Source organism: Haplochromis burtoni, unplaced genomic scaffold (assembly GCF_018398535.1).
Source record: "Haplochromis burtoni strain Fernald_Lab_line unplaced genomic scaffold, NCSU_Asbu1 Contig_108, whole genome shotgun sequence".
Lineage (NCBI taxonomy): Eukaryota > Metazoa > Chordata > Actinopteri > Cichliformes > Cichlidae > Haplochromis > Haplochromis burtoni.
The window spans coordinates 230,919-256,540 of record NW_024582469.1 but is presented as its reverse complement, the minus strand read 5'-3'; the positions used below and the strand labels follow the sequence as shown (position 1 = coordinate 256,540).

Sequence of the window (25,622 nt, the reverse complement as noted above, 5' to 3'; positions counted from 1 at the left end):
GCAGAACAGATGCTTGCTTAGCTGATATTTTCACCCGAGTCAGGAATCTTTAGCCAGGTTAGCAGCGTAGTTTCCCAGAGGATAAAGCATGCTGACTTTAGTGATCTCATGACTTTTTCTGTTTTGTCTAGTGCAAAAAGAGCTATTTTTTTTATTTCTATTTTTTAGTAAAATATCAAAGAGTGTTTAGCAGCAACTTGGATGTAAGCCAAAGCATTACACAAATTAAAATCTTCAGCTGATAATGGTCTTACATAAAACCACTGACAGAGGAGATAGAGGAGTTCTGACATCCGGAGGGATCTTGAAGTAGAGCCATTCCTCTTTTTTTGGAAAAAAAGGAGCAGCATGAGGTGATTCGGACATCTGGTTCAGATGCTTCCTGTGCTCCTCCCTTTGGAGCCTTTCTGGGCAGCATCAAAGGGGAGGAGACCCCAAGGCACACCCAAAACCCTCTGGAGAGATTTTGTATTTTGTCTGGCCTGTAAATGCCTCGAGATTCCCCAGGAGGAACTGGAAAGTATGTCCAGGAAGTAGTGTTACACCGAAAGGGTTTAAAGGAACAAGGTGTTTAAAAATAATGAGTAGAAAATATTTATTCTTAAATCTAGGAAGTAAAAAAAAAATCTGAAAAATAAATAGCCAAGTAAAGTACAGATGGTTGAAAATTCGCTTAAGCATAGTAACAAAGTATTTGCATTTTGTTATTTCCCACCTCTGGGAATGTTACAGAGCCAGGTGAGGCTGCAAGGACAGGAGAGATGACTGTTTGCTAAATATGTTTACTCGCTTCAGCCGAGAGGTTGGAGAGCCTATTACGTGACGTCGTTCACATTGAGTGCAGCATCAAAGAAACAGCAGCAAAGGCTGACACAGTGCCTGGGGCTGCAGGCGGCTCTAACCTGCAGGTTTGGTCTCTTAACTTGATTTTACTGATCCTTGAGGGGTGCTTTCGCTGGTGTAGTCGAAATTATAATCTAATTAGTTCCTGTTTACTCATGGTCCTTCTATTATAAAAGAAACTACTCGCTTTTTACGCTATAATTCTAACAAGCCTTCTATCCGAGTCTCGGTCACAGCGGCAGCACTAACCAGACACCGCTAGCTCTTCTGCAAGGACACTGAAGCATTCCCAAGCCAGTCAAGAGACATAATCTTCCCAGCATGTCCTGGGATTGCCTCAGGGTCTTCTCCTGGTATGCTCATACACATCACCTGTGAGATGTCCAGGAGGAAATCTAATCAGATTACTAGAATCACCGTAATTGGGCCCTTTTTAATTTGGAGGAGCAGCATATTCAGCTCTCTTCACCACACAAAAGCTGGTAAAGCATCAATATCATTGCAGGTACTGCTCCAACCTCCCCTCACTCATGAATAGGACTTCAAGATGTTTGAACTCCAACATGTGATGGTGAGCTCCTCACTAACCTGGAGAAAGAGCTCCACCCTTTTCAGGCTGAAACCCATGGCCTCATTTTTGGAAGTGCTAATTCTGATGTCAGCCACTTTGCACTCCCAGCACGAGCTGATCAGCATTTGCTGAAGCCAGCAAGCTTTCATCCTCCACACAAAGCAAAGAAGTAATACAGAGGCCACCAAACTGGGAACTCAATGCTGCCTTTGCTATCCCTAGAAAATCTGTCCATATAAGTTATGTAAAGAGTCAGTGATAAAGGGCAGCCCCGGCAGAGTCCAGCCGCCACAGGACAATACTGCATGAAACTACTACACCTATACCAGTATTGTAACTATATTTACATATGTACTCTATTTAGAATTACATCGTATTAGTGAGAATCATTATACAAGAGTTTACTGAGCAGATTTTCTTCTCTCCGTTCGTTGGTGTGGACATCATCTCCCCCCGACAGGGTGTTTGCACCGGCCTGGCCTCTAGCGTGTGGAGTGACCTAACGCTCCCTGCGTGGCAACATGGCAGTGATGCCGCAAAATGTCACTTTGCTGTACTCGCACAGGCAGAGAGTTGCTGTGGGGCCTTATCCATGGTGGCAGGAAACAAAATGGAACAAAAGTAACAGTTAAAGGTCAGACTACAAGGCTCATAAAAGCAGCAAAACCAACTGCATTATTTTTTTTTCTTTACATTCAAGAAATACAGTGTATTCATGTTACATATATATTTCAACTTTTTGTATAAGTGTGTGCAAAATAGCCACTGAATTTCAGACTAATGTAGGTTTCTAATAGCTGCTGCCATTAAGGAGTCAGCAATTAGACTACTGATATTTTATTTAGTGTACAAACACCAAGGTTTTCATTATTAATGCCTCTTTTAGTCAAGACCTTTTTAAAACCACTCCAGTAACTGTTTCAAATGAAACTTGTTTGAGAAAACATTCGGGTTACACTTTAAATTCATGTTATACTGTGTGGTTATTCACTGATCTGCACTCACAAGTCACAAACATGGACAAACATTGATGAGACCATGTTTTTTCTTTATACCTTGGAGTGAGAAGGTGACTTTTATCTAAATGTGGAGGTCAGAGCCATTGTTTTAACATGACTTAACAATTGGAAATGAGAGTAGTCTGTTTCTGTTAGCTCTGCAAACTGCATGATTGGTCCACTAGTTTGATCCAGACTGCAATATCTCACAAGTACCTTTCGGTAGCATGCTGGGACCCGGAGAGGAGGTAGTAGAAAGTAGCAGAGCATGCAGCAGACTGGTTAGGAGACACCGCAGTGAAAAAGGATCACAAGGAGCGTTTGAGTTGCACGTGTGTGATGAAAGTGTGCGAAGCGCTGGGACAACCCACGACCGAGTTGCCCACACCATTTGAACGGTTACCCAAGAAACTTCCTGCTGACATCAAATTGTCATATGTGGTCTTTCTGTAGATGAGCAGCACTACTGTACAGCTGTGGCTCAGGTGGCAGAGGTTCATCTACCATTCGGAAAGTCCACATGCCGAAGTATCCTTGAACCCAGAGTTGCCCCCGATAGAGTGCGAGTGCATGTAAGCATAAATAAAAGAATGAATCTATTTGTGATTGTGTGGAAATGAGACCTGCAGTAGAAAGAGCTTTGAATTCTTAACAGAGTCGAAAGGCGCCAGTCCATTTACATGACAGGTCACCGACATACAGGTGAGTCAGCATGTTCACATTTAACTGAAAGCACTGCTGTGCTGAAGTACTGCTTCACAGAGCTGCTGCCACGATCACAGACCCATGATTACAGAAATGTAGGATTTGCAGGTTTTGTGGGTCTGCGCTGCTCCGAAGCATTGTGTGTACTTTTTGTCTCATTTATTATTTTTCACCTTTTTCAAAATTAAAGCCACATCTTTGCAGGCAGAATGATTTTTTATTTTTCAGAGAGATATTTTCTTGTCTGGGCAAGAAAATGTCTTGAAACTGAGGTGCAGTTTCTTAGCTTTGACAAGCATCCAGCAGATAAATATGTCACATTAAAGATCTTCCAACACTTAGCAGAGACGATTTTTTTTTATTTCATTATCACATGTACAACATAATATTCATCTCAACGCCCTCTGTGACGTTCCTTTCCAGTGTTGATTATTTGAACAACAGTAATTACACAGCACAACAATATTATGTGGTGAGTGATTATTTCGTTTTTCAATATTAAAAGCACTTGTGGTTTAAGAAAATTAGTGTCATCTCAGCCCACGAGTCCAGATTTTCATTTTTAATTTGTTATGCGCAGCGGGGAGAGCAGAGTTCATTCCCTGACATTTACAGACTTCTCAGAGCGCTTTGCGTGCATCGTATTGTGCTTCATTTGCTTAAACACTTGAAGACAGAGGAGCATTTCAAAACAGGAAACAACAATAATAGAGGTCAACACCAGCACGGTTACCGCTGCTTCCTGCAAGACGATCTTTCAAATATATATTTTTTTCCTTTTCATCTCCCTATGCACTATTTTGTGTCTTGTTTTTAATTTATCTGTTTTTTTGTCCACTTGTTCAGGTACAAGCGTTAAAGAAATTTGCTTTTGCCGCTACGATGTCCTCCCCTGATGAGCGCACAGCCACAAAGAAAAGTAAAAAGCAGAGTTTTGCTAAAAATGGACAAACAACCCTTCAAAGACCTCCTCAGGATAGCATCCGTTCTCGCTTTTATCACATCGTCCTTTATGCAGTGCAAAGAATCTGACAACAATTCACCAATAAGTTAAGTTCATGTGTGGCATGCTCCGTCAGCACACACACACAGATCAGGCAGCAGGTAGGTTCTGGTCCTACATGAGCACACAGCTTTTGGCTCGGTCCTTTCTAATGGCAGGCGGACGCTCGTGAATCTCAGTCCGAGGTGGCTGCTGGGAAACCCGCTTGAGGCCGTGGCGTGATCCGGCGTGTTTGAGCTGAGGCCGATGAATGTTGGACACAGATGCCAGGGTGGTGACGTGAAATACATCGCGGACGCTGTTCTCCGAATACTTTGAGGTGCACTCTGCATAGGCCACGGCGCCAATCTGCCTCGCCAAAGTGGTTCCCTAAAAGCACAGAATGTGAGTTAGTCAGGATTAAAAATGAAAAGCCAAGACTTAAAATTGATGTTTTGACCACTTGAACACTGCAAAACAAGATGTAAACACACAACTGATATGTTATTACTTCTTAATGAGCTGTAATGTTACCACATTTTAGGTTCCATCTAATATTCAGCCTCCTTCTCGTTTGATTTTCGTCTCTAGAGGGAAATCCGTGGCTATTGCAGCTTTATGTTACAGCGCCTTCAATAGTTAGTTCCTAGCTCTCTATCTGCCTTTAAAAAAATTTAGAGGTTTTTTTTTTCACTGAAAACATTTTCTGCCTCCTGCTGCTTTTCCAAAAAAGGTTCATAAGAGTGCTAAAAGCTAAACGAAGCTGTGGGTCAGAAAACCAGAACCATGAGTTAATAGTATAACACTTCACCCTGCAGAGGCGAGCTGTAGCCGGCTAATCATTCTTACTGGGTTCGTGTCTGAGTGGCTCCAACCTGAGTGCAGTCACACACGCAACTAGTATTTACTACATATGGCTGACAATATTACACCATCACAAGGAATAACACAGCAATTGCTTCATATCACTTTTTCTAGTAAATAAAACTAAGATGAGGTTTTAGTTTTAATCTAGAATCCTTTTGAGTCTTTTAAGTCTGCATCTCTGTTAATACGTCTCTGTTAGCTTTATTCTGGTAGGCTTTTGCAGGTTGTGTCTTGTATTTAGTTTTACTTCCTTTATTACTTTCAGCTGTCTTTTTACCCAGTGTGTCCACTCAACCCAGTTACCTTCTGTATCTATTTAAAGCCTCATTTTGACCAAGTACCTTGTTGTGCCATACTGTGTTCTAGCTTTGTTTGTGCCTTGTGTGTTTCCTTGCAGTGTTATCTTGTGTTTATTTTATAAAGGCTTGCTTTTTGTGTTTACCGCCTCCTGCCTGAGAGCATGTCTTTTGGCCCCATCTGCATGCATTTCATCATAACATTTCAATGTGAGACACACAGTTTGGAAATAGTATAAAATAAACCTATGGATATATGCAAAGCAGGTTGGCAAGTACCGTTTTATGATTTGTCATTTTGGCTGTTTTCGCTCATTCTGCATTTACTTAATGTCAGTCAGTCACAGCAGAGGGAAAATAGCACGGTGGTTTCCGGATGATTGTACTGATTTTTTTTTTCCACCTCACACTTTGAGACCGAGTGCTGATTTTTCAGAATCCCACAGCCTCAAGCTGCGGGAGACCACAGTCACCAAACAACTGCAGTTCCACTTGGACTTACTGCAGTCATTCTCCGACAGATTGGCAAATATTTGCAAATAACTGCCATCTAATTTATAATATATGTGTCTCTTTGATAATTGGGGCTCGATTAAACTGGCTGCCAACTGGTTGTATTGTGGTTATATTCCTTTATAACAGCAATGTCGCTGAGCACTTATGGCACTTTACAGTTAAATCACCATCCTGCATGAACTGCATCAGGTTTGAATTTTTTAAAGCAGATTGAATTGTGTCAAGTTGCAGACTGATAGCAGACTGAATCAGTCTTGTTGGAGTTTTTCTGTCACCTTAATGCACTAAAGACTGCAAGTGTTTGTTGATGTTATTCCCATCTTCTTAAGAAACCATCTTAAAGGCAACAGCTGCAGTAATTTTGTTCGTGCTGCCATTTCCAACCACTCTTTGTCCCAGTGTGACTCTAACACTAAGCATTTTTATTTACGCCCTTCAAACCTGAACATGCACAGATGCTACCAGGCAGACATATATGCCAGACATATTAAACAGACCCACCAATAAACAGGCTTTACCCTTTAAGCTCCCCGAGAGCAACATTTTTTAAATAGTCCTGAGAATTCACAACGAGCGAGTGTGCATCATGTGACTACCGCGCGCAATCTCAACTCAATCACCATCCCTCACCTAAACCGAATTGAGTTTTTTGAGTACTGCATAAAGATCTGACCTTAACAGTGGCCTGCTGTGTTCACATGCATCTCAACTTCATTCTCGAAATATCATACAGAGTTCCCGTGGGACAATGGCTTGAGAGAAGAATAGTTTGAAAGCATGTTCTAAGGTTTGGTGCACACGCTTCAAGGCAAAAAACAGCCTTCACAATACATCCAGTCACTTCTTTCTGTTACTATAAAAATGCCGTGTAGTGTAGCTTTGAAATACAGCTTAGTTTATGTTTGTTTGTCATCCAAAAGCAACTGACTCACCTAAAGAGCTGCTGAGAGCTAGTACTTAGAGCTAAAAACATACAAAACCTTGTGTGTGGATGAGAGATGGGTCATGTAGTGGAAACTATGCTTTATTTTATTTATTTATTCTTAGATGTCCTTAAACCACATTGAACCACTAGAATTCTGTGGAAAGCCTTGTGTAACCCAATGAAATAAAATAAAGCACAACATTTTTAAAAGCCACTCATTACTCTGAGTGCAAACACAGTGGACATTTTTAAAAGTGTTCTCTAAATATTTGTTATTGTAAGCAATTGTCACATGCTGCTAGACGATCCCTTCCCTGCTTCTGTGGATGGCAGAACACTGCACTTGGTCGTGTGCACTAACACCTCCCTCTTAATAAAAGCCTGCAACCTCTGAGGTCTGATAGCTGATTGCTAGCCAGGGCATACGGAGAATATCCCCCACACTATGAAATATTCAAAGCCTTTCTTTGCAGTTGCAAAAACTTTATTCCCTCGAAGGTTTAGCCCCATTTCACATCTGGACAGCTTCGGCTTCATATGTAGTACTATTTTGCTCACCTGTTTTCCAGCAGTGCTTTCTAGTGATTTAGGTAGCAAAACAAAACAAAACATTTTCATTCTGTCATCCTGAGTTTGAGTCACATTATTTCTTTATTTTTTGATCATGCAATTTCCTTGGAAAATGTACAACAAATGAAAGCGTAGGTGTTCAGCCTTCGGTGCTACTGATGCACCATATTGAAGCAGCATCTAGCTGCCATATGGGGCGACATTACTTCTGCTCGTGTGAAAAATATTAAAGGCTCGAGCTGTATTATTTTTGTAATACTGGAAACGCTCCAGCACTTCAAGTGTTTATTTTGACGCCCTTAAGCCAATTACAGCAACAGTGACACAGTTGGTTTGCGGTTTGTTCTGCTGACTGCGCTCTCCCCTGGGGTTCGCATCAGTTGGTCAAGTGGGTGAAACGTAAAGTTCCCGGCTTGTTTCAGTCTGTTTACAGTGCAGCTCTTTAAATAGGGTCCACTAAGAAACCTGCACTTTCAAGAATTACTTAGGCAATCAAAAACCTGTCCCCTACCACATTTTTTATCCGTTGTTTCACTCTAGAAGTCTTCAGCACAGATATAAAATCAGCAACATTAAGGACCATCATAAGGCCTTTAATTATAGGGCCATATCAAATGTAATGTTTATTACAACCAATAAATATGGATTAACAATACTTGATCCATCCCTTCATCCTTTTTCTACTGCTTATCCAGGTCTGGGCCCTGGCTTCAGACTAATCTCGGCTCACTGTACCATCATCCTCTAGGTCTGCACTAGAGTCCCCTCCCAAGTCAGACCCAGAGACCCAGGGACATGCATGAAACACTTCATCTGTGTGGGATTGTGGAAGAAAGCTTAAATGAGAGCACCAATCCTGACAGTGAACCTGGACACCCTGCAGATGAAGCTCTTTCTGCCCCTTGCGTTTTATTCCTTCAGCCACTAGAAACGGCTCAGGGCCATAGCAATAAGGGCAGGAACATAAAATAAATGGTAAATGAATAGCTTCAATCACAAAAATCACTAATTTGTAGCAGTGGATGGGGCTTGCATGCCCAACTCAGCCCATGAGCAATATTGTCTGGGGCAACGTGCCTCTAACAGGTTCTCCTGAGGCAAATGGCATCTGGTTGAGGGGCTGTTGTCCAAACAAAACCCCTCAAAACCCAAAACATCAGAACGTCCTATAGTGAGTGTCTAAAGGCAAGCAACAGATGGCTGGGCTACATTGGATTGCCCTCTTGAGTGCCCACCACTTGAGTCCAGTGTTTTGTGCAGCAGGCATCACTTGGAGGCCTTTGAAAACCAATCCTCAGTTGGCGTACAAGCACATTACTCAGCCTTTGTTTTTTCACTGTTATCTGGTTGCTATGCTATTAACACTAAAAAATGATTACGTATGGATGTAAATAATTCAATATATATGTATTAAAAGACATGTTAAATGACCTGCATAGCTGCAGTAACGTCTTAAAAAAATATGTTGATGTTTCGGTCCAATAAGAAGCTTCTATGAATTTTGAGCCAAAGCAAAATATATATAACAAGAAACGAATCTGAGGTTGTGATGAACCAATTTTGATGTCATTATTGACAGGACAATACAGGTCGTTACCTTTGCTTTGTCAGAGATGTGGGAAAATATTAATTTGTTGACAAAAGGCTGCCAAGGAGAGCAAATTCACATTTACATGAAAATAAGCTATTAAAATTCATGCGTGCCGCTGCTCATTGCTCCAAGACACAAACAAAACAATCGTATTATCGCACATCCTGCTGTTTGTCTTCTTCTTCCTTCAGTTCCAGCTCCTTTATTGTCGTTGTGCTTTCACATTTGTGGAAGTTATGATCTGACGCAAGTCTCATTCTTCAAATGCACTTTCAAAAATATTTGCCTGTGTGCACAAGGGAGGAAAGTAATAGGTGCCGTTTGTCTGTGCTGATACCATATAATTTCTACTACAGGCGAATAAATGTCACTGCAGCTGAAAACCGCAATGAACTGTGCATTTGAAACTATACGTCATGCATATTCTTAAAGTTATAATTTTCTTAAAAACCAACTGCTCACGGGCAGCATTTCTGCAGCACTGTCGGGGTACAGAAAAAGGCAAGCAGCTAATTTCCATTCAAATTTTAGAGGCGAGCGGTGCTTTCTGTGAACTCCTCACCTGCTCATGTGTGACAGGAATGAGTCTGTGTTTGGAAAGCTCTCTCATGACGTTGAGGTCCGTCCTCATGTCCAACTTGCAGCCGACAAGCACCACTTTGGCATTGGGGCAGAACTCCTGTGTTTCACCTTGCCACTGTGCATCAGAGAGACAAACATATATCAGTGTACATGACCTCTATTATGCTACAGTACGAGAGTATTCTGAGTACTTGAGCACTATGTTCATAGTTACATCTCATTTGAAAACCTTGGACATTAACTTCTTACTAATATGCTCTTCTGGGAAGCCTTTCATAAGATTTTAGGACCTGGTTGAAGCGAACGCACTGTTGATGTCGGTAAATACGGTTTGGAAATAAGGCTGGGTGGATTTTAGGTAAGATTTGTTTGCAGGCTTGTCAAGTCCTTTCTCTCTGAACTGGAGAAAAGGAGGAAAAAAAATCTTCCTCAAACTATTTCCAAAGCACATTTTTCTCTAAATTACCATTTTTAAATTGTAGCTTTAAGAGCTCCATAATTGGAATGAAGGCGCCTAGTTCACAGCTTAAAAAATGCCGGTGTATGCAGACATGTGGGAACAGTCTACAATTATTAAAATGCTCATAAATGAGGTGCTGAATTGAGATTTATTTGACTTGGGAGCAGTTCCTTTCCATCAGGTCATAAATTCTTATCTCCTGCCTTGAGAGGGCCTTAATCCCATCTGCAAATCTGCTGTCCAGCAGTTTAACTTCTCACCGTGCTGCAGTGATATTCAGTTAGTTTATCTGTGTAGTCTCTTTGCAGATTAACAGACTGCAGATTGATGGCATTCAAAATGTGGAACTGACAGGCTGGTCATATAAAAACTGTAAAAGAAACACTAAAATCTAAAATAATAATAATAAAATGAATTTCTAAAAAATAACTTAATAATATTCACAAACTATCTCAATTAGTTTGCTCATCATTTTAATTGAATTTTAATGTTTTTTTTTTATATGTGTGTTCTTCTTGCCTGTGTTTAATTGCGTGATTTTTGTAACTATGAGATACTTGCTGCTGCCTATCTTGGCCAGGTCTCCCTTGAAAAAGAGGTTTTTAATCTCAGTGGGATCTTCCTGGTTAAAGAAATGTTAAATAAAAAATAAAAGAAATTAAATAAAGATGTTACCGATATCATTCCTCTGTGTTCTTATGTACCAAATAAAAGAAATCAAAAAGAGCAAATATGATACCTGTTATACTCATGTACAGCCAATCACTGCAATGATTTTACAACACAAAACGAATAACATAGCAAACAACTTATTCTATTCCGGGTTATTTACCTGATACCTTTCTTCATATTTGGTAAAAAAAAGGTAAATGGCCTGTATTTATATAGCGCTTTACTAGTCCCTAAGGACCCCAAAGCGCTTTACATATCCAGTCATCCACACATTCACACACACATTCACACACTGTTGATGGTAAGCTACATTGTAGCCACAGCCACCCTGGGGCGCACTGACAGATATTTGATGGAAAGTACAAATATTTGTCAGTTTTAAGATTCTGGTTCTGACTTTTAGAGCTCTTCATGGAAAAGCACCAGCTCGTACCATTTATTTGGAATTCTAGGATTTTTGGTATGACCAAATAATATTTTGAGGATTATATGTATTCTCTGTTCTTCTTGAAGGACATTCAAAGCTCTTCAAAGCCAACACAGGGGCCATAGACACTTGATATTTACCTCCTCTGTACATATTGACAACCAAATATTTCAAAGTTGGATTCATCATGGCATAAGGCCTGATGCCACTGACTTTCAGTCAAGTGTAATGTGGCATACCTCTAACTTTCTAAGTTTCCCTTGCTTAATAATAGCTTCTTGACAGCCACCTTCCTCTGAGACCATTTCTGATGAGGCTTCAGTGACCAGTAGATGTAGAAGCATCTCTCATGTCATACTGCAACATGCCACGTTTTTGGCTAATAGCTCTTTGGGAAACAACTTGTTGGTGCAAATATGTTATTTTATGCCTGACAAACTGTTTTGTTTATTCAATGAAGGAAACAGGAACAAATTATGTGTTTTTGTGACAGGCCACTAGTAAAGTGCCTAAAGATATAATTTAAAATTGGTTCTTTGCTTTTCTGCAGTATGTAGATATAACACTGTGGTTCATCCTCTGAGTTTTTATAGCTTTAAAAAAAAAAATCCTCTGAAAAAGTTTTGTTACACAGCCTGAACTGAAAATGAATTAAAAAGCAGGCAAAGTTAAAAAAAAAAAAACTTTGCAAGTCCAGAGAACTACAACTCACGATCACTTAAAAAATTCCAAGAAAGTTTGGCTCACTGGAAGTAAAATATTAAGACTTTATAACATCATCAAAAATGTGTAAATCTTGAAGTTGAAGGCTGGAGCAACACCCACACAATCACCAGCATTTTCTGGCTTACTGTACCATTAAAATGAAACACTGGCACTGTTGTTCATTGCTCTGAAACTGGAATTTATATCACTCCATGTCTTAAATTTTTCATCGTTTATTTGAAAACTGCAATCAACAAATCAAAGGATAGAAGAGGGGGGGGAAAAGGGAAATACTCATGGACATAAATGCTGTATAAAGACCGAGACAGACAATTCTCATTGCAGGTCAAAATATGACTCAAGCTATTAAACTCTCTCTATCGCTCTCTTTCTCTCCGAGACTCCTTTCATTATCTCCTCACACCATGGCAGAGGCGACCGCTTTGAGCACTGTTGCTCCATTTGTTCTCCCTTACAAAGAGATCTTTTCTCCTGGATGCCTGCGTCGCTGCTGTTACGGGCTCTAGCGCGCCGTTGTGCAGAGTGAGCTGTTGCCTTTCAATAGGACCCTGTGCCAAGCCGCATGCAACTGGTGAACAGCAGCAATTTAGATGAGTCACAAAGGGCCCATGGGAAGAGCGGCTTATTGTCTGTGTTAATGTTAAGAATTGGTAAGCAGCACAAAGAGGCAGAATGCGAGCTGTTGGAGCCGAGGCGCTGGTTTATCAAAAAAGAAAAACGGAGGTTGTTGTTTTTACTTTCCTCACTTTCTCACTGTGTGCAAACCAAGAACGTGCACATACCACAGCAGTCAGGTAGAGGTGAACCCATTGTGCTCATTTTTGCCTGTTTGATCCACGGTTCAAATTAATTATCTCTTCATCATGTCTTATAGTGGACCTAGGTGCATCTGAGTTCATGCGTTTTCTAACACAAGCTGTTTTAGCAACGTTCTCTTAAGCCAACTTTTTTTTTTGTTGGAGCTTCTGTGCTCACAGATGGAACTGTGTGCCTCAGATAGAAGAAGTATTTAAAAAAAACAATTTCTTCACCATCAATAAAGCAGGAAAAATGAATCCCCTGAAAGCCGGAATCCTCTTAAAACATGAGAAAAAGGGTTTAATTGATTCTGTTTGGAAGACACATTCCTCTCGTCCGTGCCATTATTTATAATGACTTCATCAATACCAGACGAAAACGCATATCTGCCAATGCCGAGCGAATTCTCACGTCTACAGGGGGTCCACTTGAGAACCAAATTCAACTTTGACCTTATCAAATGACCTTAGTAATCGCGGTGAATGTGCCGGTCTTACAATGCATGCATGGGATGCCAAAGTGACATGTCGAGCGGTCACTCTATCCAAAGTTTAGAAACAAAGCTTATCCTTTGCTACGATCTCATGCACCTAATTCAATTTTTTATGGCAATCTGCCGCCATGTCTTGTTTCTCTGCAGTTTGCTTTGCTTTAAATGTATTTTCCATTTGCAAGCTTTCAGTCTCAAATAAGTGCACAGCACTTTTTGTTCTGACATCTCTGAGAACCTTCCGCCTAAGCAATTTTTGCAACCTCTAATTTTCCTTTTACAACGACTATTCTCTCAAAGTAATGCTCTGCTACATGAACACTACTTGAGTCTTTATCGCTTCCCCCTTTTCCCTTCTGTACCATTTGTTCGTGCTATCTATCTTTTTTTCTTCCAGAATCTCACTTCATTCCCAATATCCTCATTAATCTCTGTATCTCATGTGTTGGCTTGTCCGCGTATGCCTCTCACAAAGCATTACCCAACCTTAAATGTTATCCCAGTCTCCACCTCTACAGCTGGCAATGTTTTCTCATCGTTTCCTTTTTATTCCCCTATCGTAGATTGACAGATCAGGTTATCAGTGAACGAACACATGGTGGCCTTAACTTGAACACAGACGTGATGGTGAAAGCTGGAAGCTGTATATCTCTGATGACGTAGATCTAGTCACTCTATAGAGGAATCGATTTCCAGTATAAAGAGAAGAGATGACTTCTTCAACCTGCATATTTAATGTGAGTATTGTAATGAGATGGCTGCTTTACCTACACTGCCCTAATTAGAGACAAAATGCACTTAAAATTAAAAAAAGAGGACACATTCACACATCTAACAACGTGACACTGACCTTTTTCAGTACGCTGTCCAGCGTCTCCGGTCGACTGATGTCAAAACAGATGAGCACAGCATCTGAGTCAGGATAAGCTAACGGCCGCACATTGTCATAGTAAGCTGAACCTGCAGGGAGAAAATATACACAGACATGAACGGCACTTCCAGATGGATTATATGTAATTTAGTTACTTTCCAAAGAGTTTACTTTTTTTTTATCATCACAAGGAGAGTCATTATGGAGCACATTTAGTGGTAATCACTGTGATTAAATGTAATTACCATGAGCTTACCCACTCTGCAGATGACTACAAGTGGGTGTGATTCATTGCTTTCGCAACACAGGGTCCTCGGGTCTGGCTCTGACCATCTTGAATAAGTCAAAGGGACCGACGTGTGACAGCGATATAATGAACGACTCGAACAAAGCGTCACCTGGTATGTTTTTATGGAGTGGCGTGCGTTTTTTTGTCGGGGGCCCAGACTGAACTGAGCATTGTGACCTGGGCAAGGGGACACATTCCTATCCAGACAGAAAGGCACGGTCTCCCTCGCCGTCATTGTCTTCAGCACTCGGTGCCTTTGTCACCGTGCACAGAGCTTTGGCAACGTAACAAAAAAATGCATTGACAGAAAATTCCCACAGAACCCGACCGAATCCTCTGCAACACAACTGCTAAAGCACAGAAATCAATTTGGCTCGTTTGAAGTTATTTTTAAAAAAAGCCCAACTTTTAAATTGAAAAGTAATGAAGTTTGTGGGATTTAATTCATGTTACAAGTTTACAACTTTTACCCTGAATAATTAAACGTGTGTTATGACTCATTCTGTACTCAAATGACTGAAAAATATTGGCCTGTTAGCCAACTATACGCAGTACTGGGAAAGAAATGTATTTCACTTATGAAGGAGGTGGTCAGTAGAACAAGACTAACTTACTATTAACCAATCAAATCAAACATTTATCAAGATTTTTTTTTATCTCAATCCAAAGTGCTAACCGATGCACCAATGTGCATGATCATGACTTCACTATTGAGCTACTGATCTTTAAGCACTAGACATGGTAAAAACTGTTGATTTCATTTAACAACCTGCCTCACATTGTTCTGTATTCTTACCTATATCACAGGCAACAACATCACACTGCAGTGGATTAGTGAAAGATTTAATATTACTCACCCAACACACACATATGACAAAAGGAATTAAAAAATAAGTCAGATATATGGAGGGCTGGAGCAGGCAGCTAGCAAGACAACTAAAGGATAATAACCAGACGACAGAAGACATCACAGGTAAAATAATCCCTTTAAAAAAATATTTTTTTAAATAAACACCTGATGCCATTCCTGACATTACCCCCAACTGGATTTGTATGTCCTTTAGTGGTCAAACTTTGGTGATCTTTTGCTTATCAGGCAAAAGTGTAAACCACCATGCTAGAAATGAAGATCCAAAGGTCTCTTCATGATCTAAGGCTGTGAGCATGCTCTTATTAGAAAAATGGTTCTTCTATGTACCATGTGGCCAGATCCAGACGAGCTTTGAAAGCGATCATTAAAATCTGAAAATCAGTTGTAGAAATGCACAGGAAGCCAGTGGAGCTAAGCCAGCGTAGGTAAGAAGTCTGTCTGCAGAAACCAGTAAGAAGCAGAGCTGCTGAATTCGGAACCAGCTGGAAACTGGAAAGTTGCTTCTCATTAATGCCAGAGAGGCAACGATCCAGTCTTGAGAAAATAAATGCTGGCAGTGAGTGCTGTTTGATTTAGTGCTATTAGAATACCTTAAACTCAAAGTGAGAAGAATTTTAAAAGTTTGGGGACCCTGTTTGAACTATTTGTAGCCTACCGTTGCTCATTATAAGTTTAGGTGAGCAGATGTGCTGTTTGTGGGTTGTTTATTGACAATTTTACAATGGATCTAACCTTTTACTTGTTAGAAATAAATCCTTGGGGCGGGGGCAGCCTCATGTTAGCTCACGGATTTTAGTAATTCAATTATAGGATTAAAATCTTATCATAATAGTTGATAAAACATAAAACTAAGACATTTCAAATTCTGATTACACAGCATCTTCACACCTGGAGGCACAGGACTGCAAAAAAAGGAAAAAAGTAGACACATTTACCCTCATTAGTGTTGCGCCGTCAGAATTTGGCCCCAAAGCAAAAATGTGTTCGCGCACGTGTGTTGCTGTGGTCAAAAATGTCAAACTAAAGGGCACAACCATTTTCTCCCCTGTCTCTTTGACTAATTCCTGCCCCCAGCTTTCACGCATACCACACACACCCACTTTCCCCTTTTGTGCTTTAGCATTTTGCAGGTGCAGGATACGTCTTTAACGTCCACAGAAAATGAGGATGATTAATGGAAGCAGGGCTTAAGAAAGAGAGGGAGCATGGAAGTGCATCTGACAGTTGCCATAAACCACCGAACAACCTCCTCAGACTCCCTTCGCACGCGTACTAGCTGAGATGGCTGTTCTTTAGCTGCATCAGATGGCAGTCATAAAGTGCAAAAGTTTGAGTCTTTGTCTCTGCAGTTGGTCCTTTGCATTTTTACATATTTCTTATTTGATTATGACACCGTTTTCTCCTTTAGGTTTGTGTCAGTGGCAGAAATATAGGTCACAGAGAAAACTGAAGAGAAGCAAGAAAAACACAGGCATGCAAGTTTAAACTTTCTATATGAAATATTGCTCGCTCATTCTGGGCAGTAGGATGAGATGTTGTAAAAGAAGTCATTTGCAGAGATGCTCAGTAAGCAGTTCCTCTTACACCAGGTCTATATAGGCTACAACTGTGCAGAGTAATGTGTTTTGTTCAGGTACCATCACTGAGACTCATGCCGACTTGCAAAATGCCAAAGGACGTACAATTCTGACTCCAAAGTAGTTGGGATGTTAATGAAAATAAAACAAAATGCAGTGATCCTCCTGCGAATCAGGGGTTCTCAAAGTTTGGACAAGCAAGTGCCAGTTTAGAGGGGGGGGGAAGTGTGTACTTAGAAATGTGTTCAAATGGTGGTGGTTTATGTTTTACACTTTTAACTGTTTTATTTACTTAAATCATAATCTAGGCATTTGTTTTTTAACACTGTAATATCAGTATTTCTTTATGTATATCATGTGCCTCTGAGGTTTCTGTTTCTGTCTAGTTTTCTCATCAGAACTTAGCTTAATGTAGTTTTAATTTGCTTTTATTGGTCACTTTGCTGCTGCATTGCAAATTGTGAGCATCACATTAGAGCTAATATAGTTTTTTATTTTTATTTTATTTTGGCTTTTGACTTTTTGTTTTTGATTCGGGTTTTTTTTTCAGGTGGTTCCCAGAGTGGATTTTCTTGTTTTAGTTTATTTTTTATTAGTTTACGTGTTTTTTATTATTATTATTATACGATTAAAAAAACACAACATTTTAAAAACAGTTAAATCACAGCCATGTAGATACCCAGAGCCTCAATAAACATGTCCTTCATCAGACAAAACTAAATATTTTCTTTTCACATCTAGTTTTAGTTTGTAGTTAGTTTAAATTAACTGCAATAACCTTGCATCGCATACTTGTTATAGCAGTCAGTCCTTTGTGATTCTTGATTAGGACTGTCATTTCTGCATTAAAACTTCTAAAAACATCTTGTCCAGTTCTACATATTTCATTAGCTTGTGCATTTGCATCATGCCAAATATTTCCAACAAATGTTCAGACTCACAGAAATCATTTTTGTCGGTGTAATGATCTGTTTCATTTCAGTTGCCTGGAGTCACATCCTGTCAGTTCAACTCTGTACAACAAAACTGAACACAGCTACACAAGTATTACATGCCGCCGGGCTTATCAAATCCTTATATTATTTTCTGGCTCTGATTTTTTTTAACAGCTGCAAAACCATTACAACAAATTCATAGACGCTAACCTTTTGCAAACCTGAAACGCATCCAACTTGCTTCTCTACTCCGTTTTCTACACCGCGCTCTGACTCAGAGATAATAAAACTGTTGTGTTGCTGAAAATCTGTGAACGTTTTAATCTCCCATAGAAAGAAAATTGAATTGGAATTATTAAGCAAATCGAGAAAGATTGCTACTGGCATCATTAAAATCCTTTCAATCCATAGCAGTAGGATAAATTAATGGTAAGGCAGCAAAAAGCATGATATTTGTGGCTATTTCTTGTATATGAAATAACATAATGTGACGACATTTATTATGGCTGAACATTATATGCAGTTTAAATTTGGAAGCCTCAAACCATTCCTGAACCTTTTTTGCTTTGTGGCCATGAAGAGGCGTCCAATGTCTGCAATAATGTTTAGGTAGGCAGTACACATGGATGGCAGGACTTAAGGTTTCCAAACAGAACATTGTGCATAGCATCAGACTGCCTCCGCTGGCTTGCCTTCTTCCAATGTTTCTCAGGTAAGCGACTGACATGCACCCGGCCATCCATGTGTAAAAGAAAACAAGACTCATCACACCAGGCCACCATTTCCCGACCTTTTTCCATTGCTCCGTTGTGCAGTTCCGATGCTCACGTGTCCACTGTTGGCACTTTCTGCAGTGGACAGGGATTAGCATGGGCACCTATGTCTGGTCTGCAGCTATGCAGCCCCATGTGCAACAAACTGCAATAGACTCTGTATTCTGACACCTTTTTATCAGAACGAGCATGAACTTTTTGGATCGGAACGCCCTGATCCTAGTTCCCTTACTGTTCTTTCCTTTGTTGGAGATGATCTGACCCACTTGTCTAACCATCACAATCTGGTCCTTCTCAGACCTGCACAAATCCTTCCACTTGCACATTTTACAGGCTTCCAACACATCAACTCCAACAACATAATGTTGACTTGCTCCCTAATATATCCCACTCACTAACAGGCGCCATGATGAAGAGATAATCAGTGTTATTCATATCACCTGTCAGTGTTACACCAGATTGAGGGAAATTTTTTTGCAGTTGAAACTTTTGCAGTTCGTCTGAAAAGATGGACTTGCGCTTTGGGATCTTTTAAACATCACTGGGCGGATTGCTGATCGCGCTGTCTGTCCCGTCCATGCTGACACACACACACACACACACACAGACACACATGCAGACACTGGAAGCTTCAAGGTTCCATGAAGTCAGCTAATCCATGTTCAGCACTCGAGCAGAGGCTAATGTGTATTGATCTGAGCTTTTCTGACGCTCTCTGGGACTTGTAGTATGATGCCCCTCATGGGGAGTTTCCTGCTGTTGTAGCAAGATCAGTCCATCTGTCTCTGAGTAAAACCCTCTGATCAAACTCATAAAAGACACATGCGACGCCTCAGGGGTACAGCATGAATTTAGCAATCTCAAAGAAACGACGTTAGTGTCATTTAGAGCATTCAGAGTACACGGGCTTCAGCCATCATGCAGAACAAGATTTGGATGTTTAATTGCATTTACAGCTAAGTAGAGTTTGCAGATGTAGCTTGGACCCGAAATGTACTACCAGATGCACTTTCCACAAATGGAAAACTCTGGGATGTAAACAATCTACAGAAAATAAATGTCAGTATGTTTCAGATGTGTGGCTGATGTATAATGTTTGGTACAGTGATGCAAAGCAGTCTGGGAAACAGCAGCACCATGCTGTGACTCCACATGAGGTTTTCATGCTTTGATGTTTGGTGCTTACAAAAATCTGCATTTCCTTTTTGCCTCTTTGTTTGTAACTCATACGCATTTACTCTCCAAGCACTCGTGTAATTTTATGTAATCCACTTGTGTTCCACCTTTGGCTGTTCTCTCTGTTTCGAGATGTTTGTCCTTCTAAAAAATCTTCTGATGCTGCTTGAATTTTACATTTTAGGAAGGATTCTCAGTCAAACTCTACAAAACGCTTTGAAAAATCTGAGTGCGCACAAGCTGCCATAGGGTCAAGTGGTCACTACACAGAGCTGTGAGACTATTTAAAACACGATTCTTTATTTGCATCACATCTGGATGTTTAATAAATATCAAAACGTTGGCTATTAATTGATAATGAGAACTCCAACGAGATGCAGATGACACTGTCAGGAAATATCCTCAAGGTACAGGAGGCAGACCTGGGAAGGTGATGTAGGGCTACAGCTGCATATATGTTTTTCCAATTTTGAAGAACTGAAGAACTGATTAATATTAAAATAATTAATCACTAATGTCTTCTGATCCAGTTCAACCCCATACAGGACACACTCACCAGCCAACTGATTAGTTACACCTGCAAATAATTAGCCAGCTAATCATATACATGATCAAGAGAACCTGCTGACGTTCAAACCCAGCATCAGAAGCCCACGCGGTCTGGTCTGATTGTTTCAGAAACTGCTGATCTGCTAGAGTTTTCTCACACTAAGGGTTTACAAAGAATACAGATTGATGCCAGAGGTTGGAGAAGACTGCCGAGGCTGCTTTGAGCTGATAGGAAAGCAACTAGAACTGCAATAACCACTTGTTACAACCAAAAAGTTTGCAGAAGAGCATCTCTGAACGCATAACAAATAAACCTTGAAACAGATGGGACACAGCATCATACAGTTCACATGGGCTCACCAAAATTGGACTACAGAAGATTCAAAAAACATTGCCTGGTCTCATTTGAATAGTAGGATTAGAATTTGATGTAAAGCACATGAAAGCATGGATCCATCCTGCCTTGCACCAGTGCCTCATGCTAGTGGTGGTGGTGTAGATGGGGGATGTATAGGGGGATGCTCCATGTCAAAACCTCAGATAATCTCAAACAAGAGCTGAATTCAGAGGTGCAGCCACCAAATCTGCAGCAGCTGAGCGATGCTGTCGAGTGAAAACAGGCCAAAATCTCAGAGGAATGTTTCCACGTTGTCGATTGAAGAATTAAGTCAGTTCTAAAGGCAAAAGCAGAGTCCAGCCCAGTACTAGTAAAGTGTACCTAATAAAGTGGCTGTTGAGTGTAAATCAATAAAAAAAAAAACAGCTCACACTACAAAAGCTGCAAGGAGAAGAGTTTTGGTGGAAAAAGCTTTTCCATCATTTCAACACTTCTTCCTGACTAATTGTTTCACATCGCTGTAAACTGATGAGGGAAGCGCGTAGTAAACAAGAACGTTTGTCATACGCATGGTGCCAGTGTGCTGCTCTTAAGAAAAATGGAAGAAAAGAAAATCTTTACCTCACCGAAAATGTTTCTCGCCAACAGTTCCAGTGCAGCGCCCCATCCTCTGAATGGCCTTATCGGTAAAATCCTCCCTGATATTTGATCCGTCCAGTTTAAGAATCTGTAGCCTCGTAATCTTTTTTAATTATTGTGTTTGTTTGTTTTTTGTTTAATTCATCAGCCACCTGCACGTTTTAGAGAAGTTCACTTTTTATGAAGCAGAATTCCTTGAGGAGCAGCCTTAAACGATCCCCCGATGGGCAGGTTTCTTAATTTAGAAAATAAGGAAGGAATATTATCTATTTTATGTTTAATATGCCAAATCTTGTATTGATTTTTTATATATGTGCTCCAGAGATATCTCTTTTTTATATTTTGTCTGAACTTGTAAAAACTCATTATTAAACCTCCTGTGCTGTATTTTGGGTAATGTCTCGGGTTAGTCAAGCTCAAAGCTGTAAAGCTGCTGATAAGAGACAATCAGACTTGTCGTAGCCTTTTGTATGCATAGCTGCATGATTCTGAAGAAACAGACTCACACACACACACACCTTTTGAGATGTTAGCACAGAAAATCATTATTAATCCCCTCTTATGGCGCTTTTTCCTGCCAACTTTCATCACAGCGCAGAAATGTTCATTAATATTAAAATCCTGTTTGTCCTAGTCATGCCCTTCTGAAGAAATAGTTTGGGTTTTCATTCCTGAAATACATCCAGACAGAAAACAGCACAAGAAATGAATGCTATTGATTAATGCATTCATCTGCTACGCCTCGAACATATAAATAATGCCCCCTGCAGTGGCTGAGCATTAGTGCTACGTACTCATGCTGTGTGAAATATGCAGACAATATGGAATCAGCCTGTAAGTTCGGTTGAGCACCAGGCAGCGATAGAGTCCACTCTGTATGCATGCTCCACGAGGCTGATCACTCGGCGTACATTCGTAAACACTCTGAGACACCGTGCAGAGCAGACAGTCTGCTGCTTTGTCTGCTGCTCTGTAAAAAGCTAAAGCATCATCATTTTAACATAAAAGTTTTATTCATTTTCCTCTGTTATCTCTTTGTCTGCCACTTAAACAAAGCGAGTTGCAAAGCTATTGAGCTACAAAGTTTTCTAGACACATTAGAGCGTTTTAATGTTTCTAATCTAAGGGCAGTGGAGCAAACAAAGCCAAAATCAAAACAAATGCTTGATGTCTAACATCATCTCCGAGCAACCTAATGATGTCATCAGGGTTATCTAGACTTGGAGATAACAATATTCTTGTGCTAAAGTCACACTAAGGAAAACAGCGGTTGGAGACTGCAGCACTAACAAAATTATTGCGACTGCGGCAAATGGAGCCGTGATCTCGTTGCCTTTGAACTGGTTGCTTTGAAGACGGGAACCACGGGGCATCAAGACGACGATAAAACAGCAATAAGACGGATTTCACTGTATCAGTTTGCATTTCAACAGGGTCAAGGTGAAAATTACTTGCAATCTGTTTGTGATAATATGGCGATTCACTGCTAAATGGTGAAAACTCCAAATCTGTTGCCGTTTGAATGCACAGAAATTCACATTCACAATTTAACTACTTACATTTAAAGTCCTGAGAGAGCTGAAACAGAAAGTCAGAAACTGCTCTAAAAATACTGACGTAGTTACTGCAGGATTGCAATTTTACTGCAAAACTGCAAAGGCTCTCAGCAATCTCGCTTTGCGTAGGAATAAAACCAGAATATGACAGGTGGCAACCAGTAGACTCCCCTTTGCAGATGTGTTGCCTGTGCGCTCATCAGCGCAGACTGACAGACTTGTATGCATTTATCAATGAGATGGTGATTATTTGCAAACCTTTACATTCGTCAATCACTGCAGTCAGTCTGAGTTAAACTGCAACTGTTTGGGGACAGGTTGCTACCCAATCAGGAGACCTGTGTAACTATCTTGCAATCAAAAGTGACTGAAAGACCTATTTTCCAGCAGATTGTGTCTCTTTTTATTCCTAATGTAACTGAGCCATTAAAGGTTGTGTTATAAATTCATCACATAAGGGATTGAGGGAAAGGCCTATGCTCATCAATCAAATATTATGAACTTGTTAAGTGATGATAGATCATATCAGTCTTCTAACCCCTTGGACTCTGTGCTTGTCTGTGTTTGGGAAGTGAAGCACCTGAAAAAGTCTAATTACATCATACTCGGTCGCACATCCCCTGACCCATTGGGTCAAAGTCAAGTACCGTTTATAAACAGATGGAATTTTCTCAGTTGCCATGGAGACAGCACAGAGGTCATCATACGACCTTTGTATGGAACTTTGCTCACGCCATAACAGATGGTCATATATGGTCAGGATGATGGTAGCTGAGCCATGACAAGTGGAAATCCATCCACTGACGGCTGCCATTAGATAATAAAAAAAATCATGTTACAGAAGTTTTCTATTTATTCTTAATAGCTGATATAAATCAATTAATGCCTTGACCTCGTCACGCACCACATTTATGATAACTGGAACTCTTATTTTGATAGGAAAAAACGAGGAGAAGGCTAGGACTGCTCCTCAGGTAAGCCGTTCTCTTCTGTACTGAGAATAATCCATTTTAGGTGTACATGAATCAGAGATTCATGTAACCAGAGCACACCGTGCTTGTTGTTATGCATACCTCTCTGCTTGAATACTGAACAATAATAGCCTGAAAAGCAGCGTGGAGGACTGAGTGAAGCTGGTCCTGGCAGTCGCAGGCACAGACAGACACATTTTGCACAATGTGGTTGTCAGCAATGTGACAACAGATTTGGATTTTCTTTACCACACTCATGCTGGAGTATGTGATCTGTCTGTTATTTTGCTGAACGCTGAAGTGGGACCAGCTCTTTATTGGAAAATCTTCAAATTATGAGCCATCAGGAACAAGATTACACTGTCTCTGTTTATACCCAAGCCTAGCTAAAGTTTTTCATTTAGAGTGTTGCCAAGTAGCAGCTGTAACCTGGCTGGATTTCGCTGAAAAACTGTATATGATGTTATTTTTCTAACTCAACAGGCATAGAGGGAGAGCGCTGCCACTGAGCGTACTTTGCCTGAAATCAGCAGTAATCCAGCAGGAGTCTTTTAAATTAATGACAGAGGGAACAGACTGGCATCTGGGCCTCAACCAGCCCAACTGTATGTGACTCCATGCACCGCATTCTACATTTAAACTTAAAGTATAAAAGCATTCGTTATTCACCACTTGTCTGGACCAGACCTTTTGAATGTAGTTTAAATATCACAAATTTGCATGATCTAGTAAGCTCTTAAGCTCTTAAAGTGTTTTGCCTAAATTTGAGTTAATTAAGAATCACAGTTTTCTTCTGTGCAGAGCTGAAATGTCATTGAGTGGTAACTAAACGCAGCGTTTACACGACTACACATTTTTGTGCTTGTCGGTAATTATTTTTAATGCGCCATGACATTTAAGAAGTTGGAGGTATGACAACCAAACATTTAATCAACCGACAGAAAATGATTTTGATCATTTCTGAATGATTATTTGGGTCAAACAAATTAAATCTTTTCAAATGTAAATCTTATGTTATAACTAATAACAATTAAAGGTAAATTTGGTACATGAATTGGTACATTCATAGTCTTCTGATGTCTTCTGACGTGATCTACTGAGAATGAACTGAGTGTGTGTGCCTAATTGTTGGTTGCAGCTCGGCACAATTTCCACTATAAAGATTGTCATGAACTTAATTGTCCAATCAGGAGCACCAATTTGCAATAGTTGGGCCAAGAGTGTATTTGTTAGAAGCAATGAAAAGTAGCTGAAACAGCAAGCCCCTTCTAATCTGAGGGACACAGTGTGAATGCAAACCTGAGCTCAGTAAGAGAAAGCTGAACCATCAACATTTTCAGAATCACTATTCCTACCCTGACACCGTCCTGTGTAGATTGTGTGTGTTTTAAATCTGATCAATTAACAGTTCATTTCATTTTTCTGTGGCGCATCTCCATCAACTGTTCCATCGTCCTCATTATTGGTTCATCCCTGTCTTTTGTGTGCATGCATTCACTTAATTACTTTGTATTTCAGGGATTTTACTTTACTTTAACGTGAATACAGAAAACAGAAAACCAGGCTCACTCATGCTTGTACTTTAATTATGGTGAATCACATGCAGTAGAAACAAGGTCAAAACCATCCACCACCTCCTGCTGTAGGAGTAATGGCAGGTGTTGGGGGGTTGAAGTGAGTGGTCAAAAGCTGCATCGTGCATTATAGATAAGGGATAGAGAGGGTCTTAAGTGGATATACCCCTTGAGTGGCGTGTGTGTCTAAACAAAGTGTGTAATAAAATCTTTTCAGTGAGTACGGAAGGATCCAAGATGCAGACACAGACGCAGGTGGAGGTTTAAGTAAAGGCGAGCCCTTTATTGAGCTGATATATTTAACTACATGATTCAAACGCAGAACTTAAGGGAAAACTGTAAACTATAAACTCGTAAGAGATTCTAGGAGCCAAAGACCAGGAACCAGACCAACACCGAGAAACTGAACAGTACACTCTGACAAAGGACAAGAAGAGACTGAGACATTACACACACACACACACACACACACACACACACACACA

The 25,622-nt window shown here is 40.3% G+C and overlaps 1 protein-coding gene across 1 annotated transcript in view; it reads right to left on the bottom strand.

Moving 5' to 3' along the window:
* Positions 1-637: 637 nt before the first annotated feature.
* LOC102290514 (rho-related GTP-binding protein RhoN) overlaps positions 638-25,622 on the bottom strand; it is a 37,220-nt gene continuing 12,235 nt past the window's right edge. Inside the window, exons 3-5 of the mRNA XM_005928189.3 lie at positions 13,870-13,979; positions 9,427-9,561; positions 638-4,489 (exon numbers count right to left, since the gene is read on the bottom strand). Of these exons, the coding sequence (XP_005928251.1) occupies positions 4,235-4,489; positions 9,427-9,561; positions 13,870-13,979 (500 nt within the window). The 3' untranslated portion in view covers positions 638-4,234. The remainder of the gene's footprint in view (positions 4,490-9,426; positions 9,562-13,869; positions 13,980-25,622) is intronic.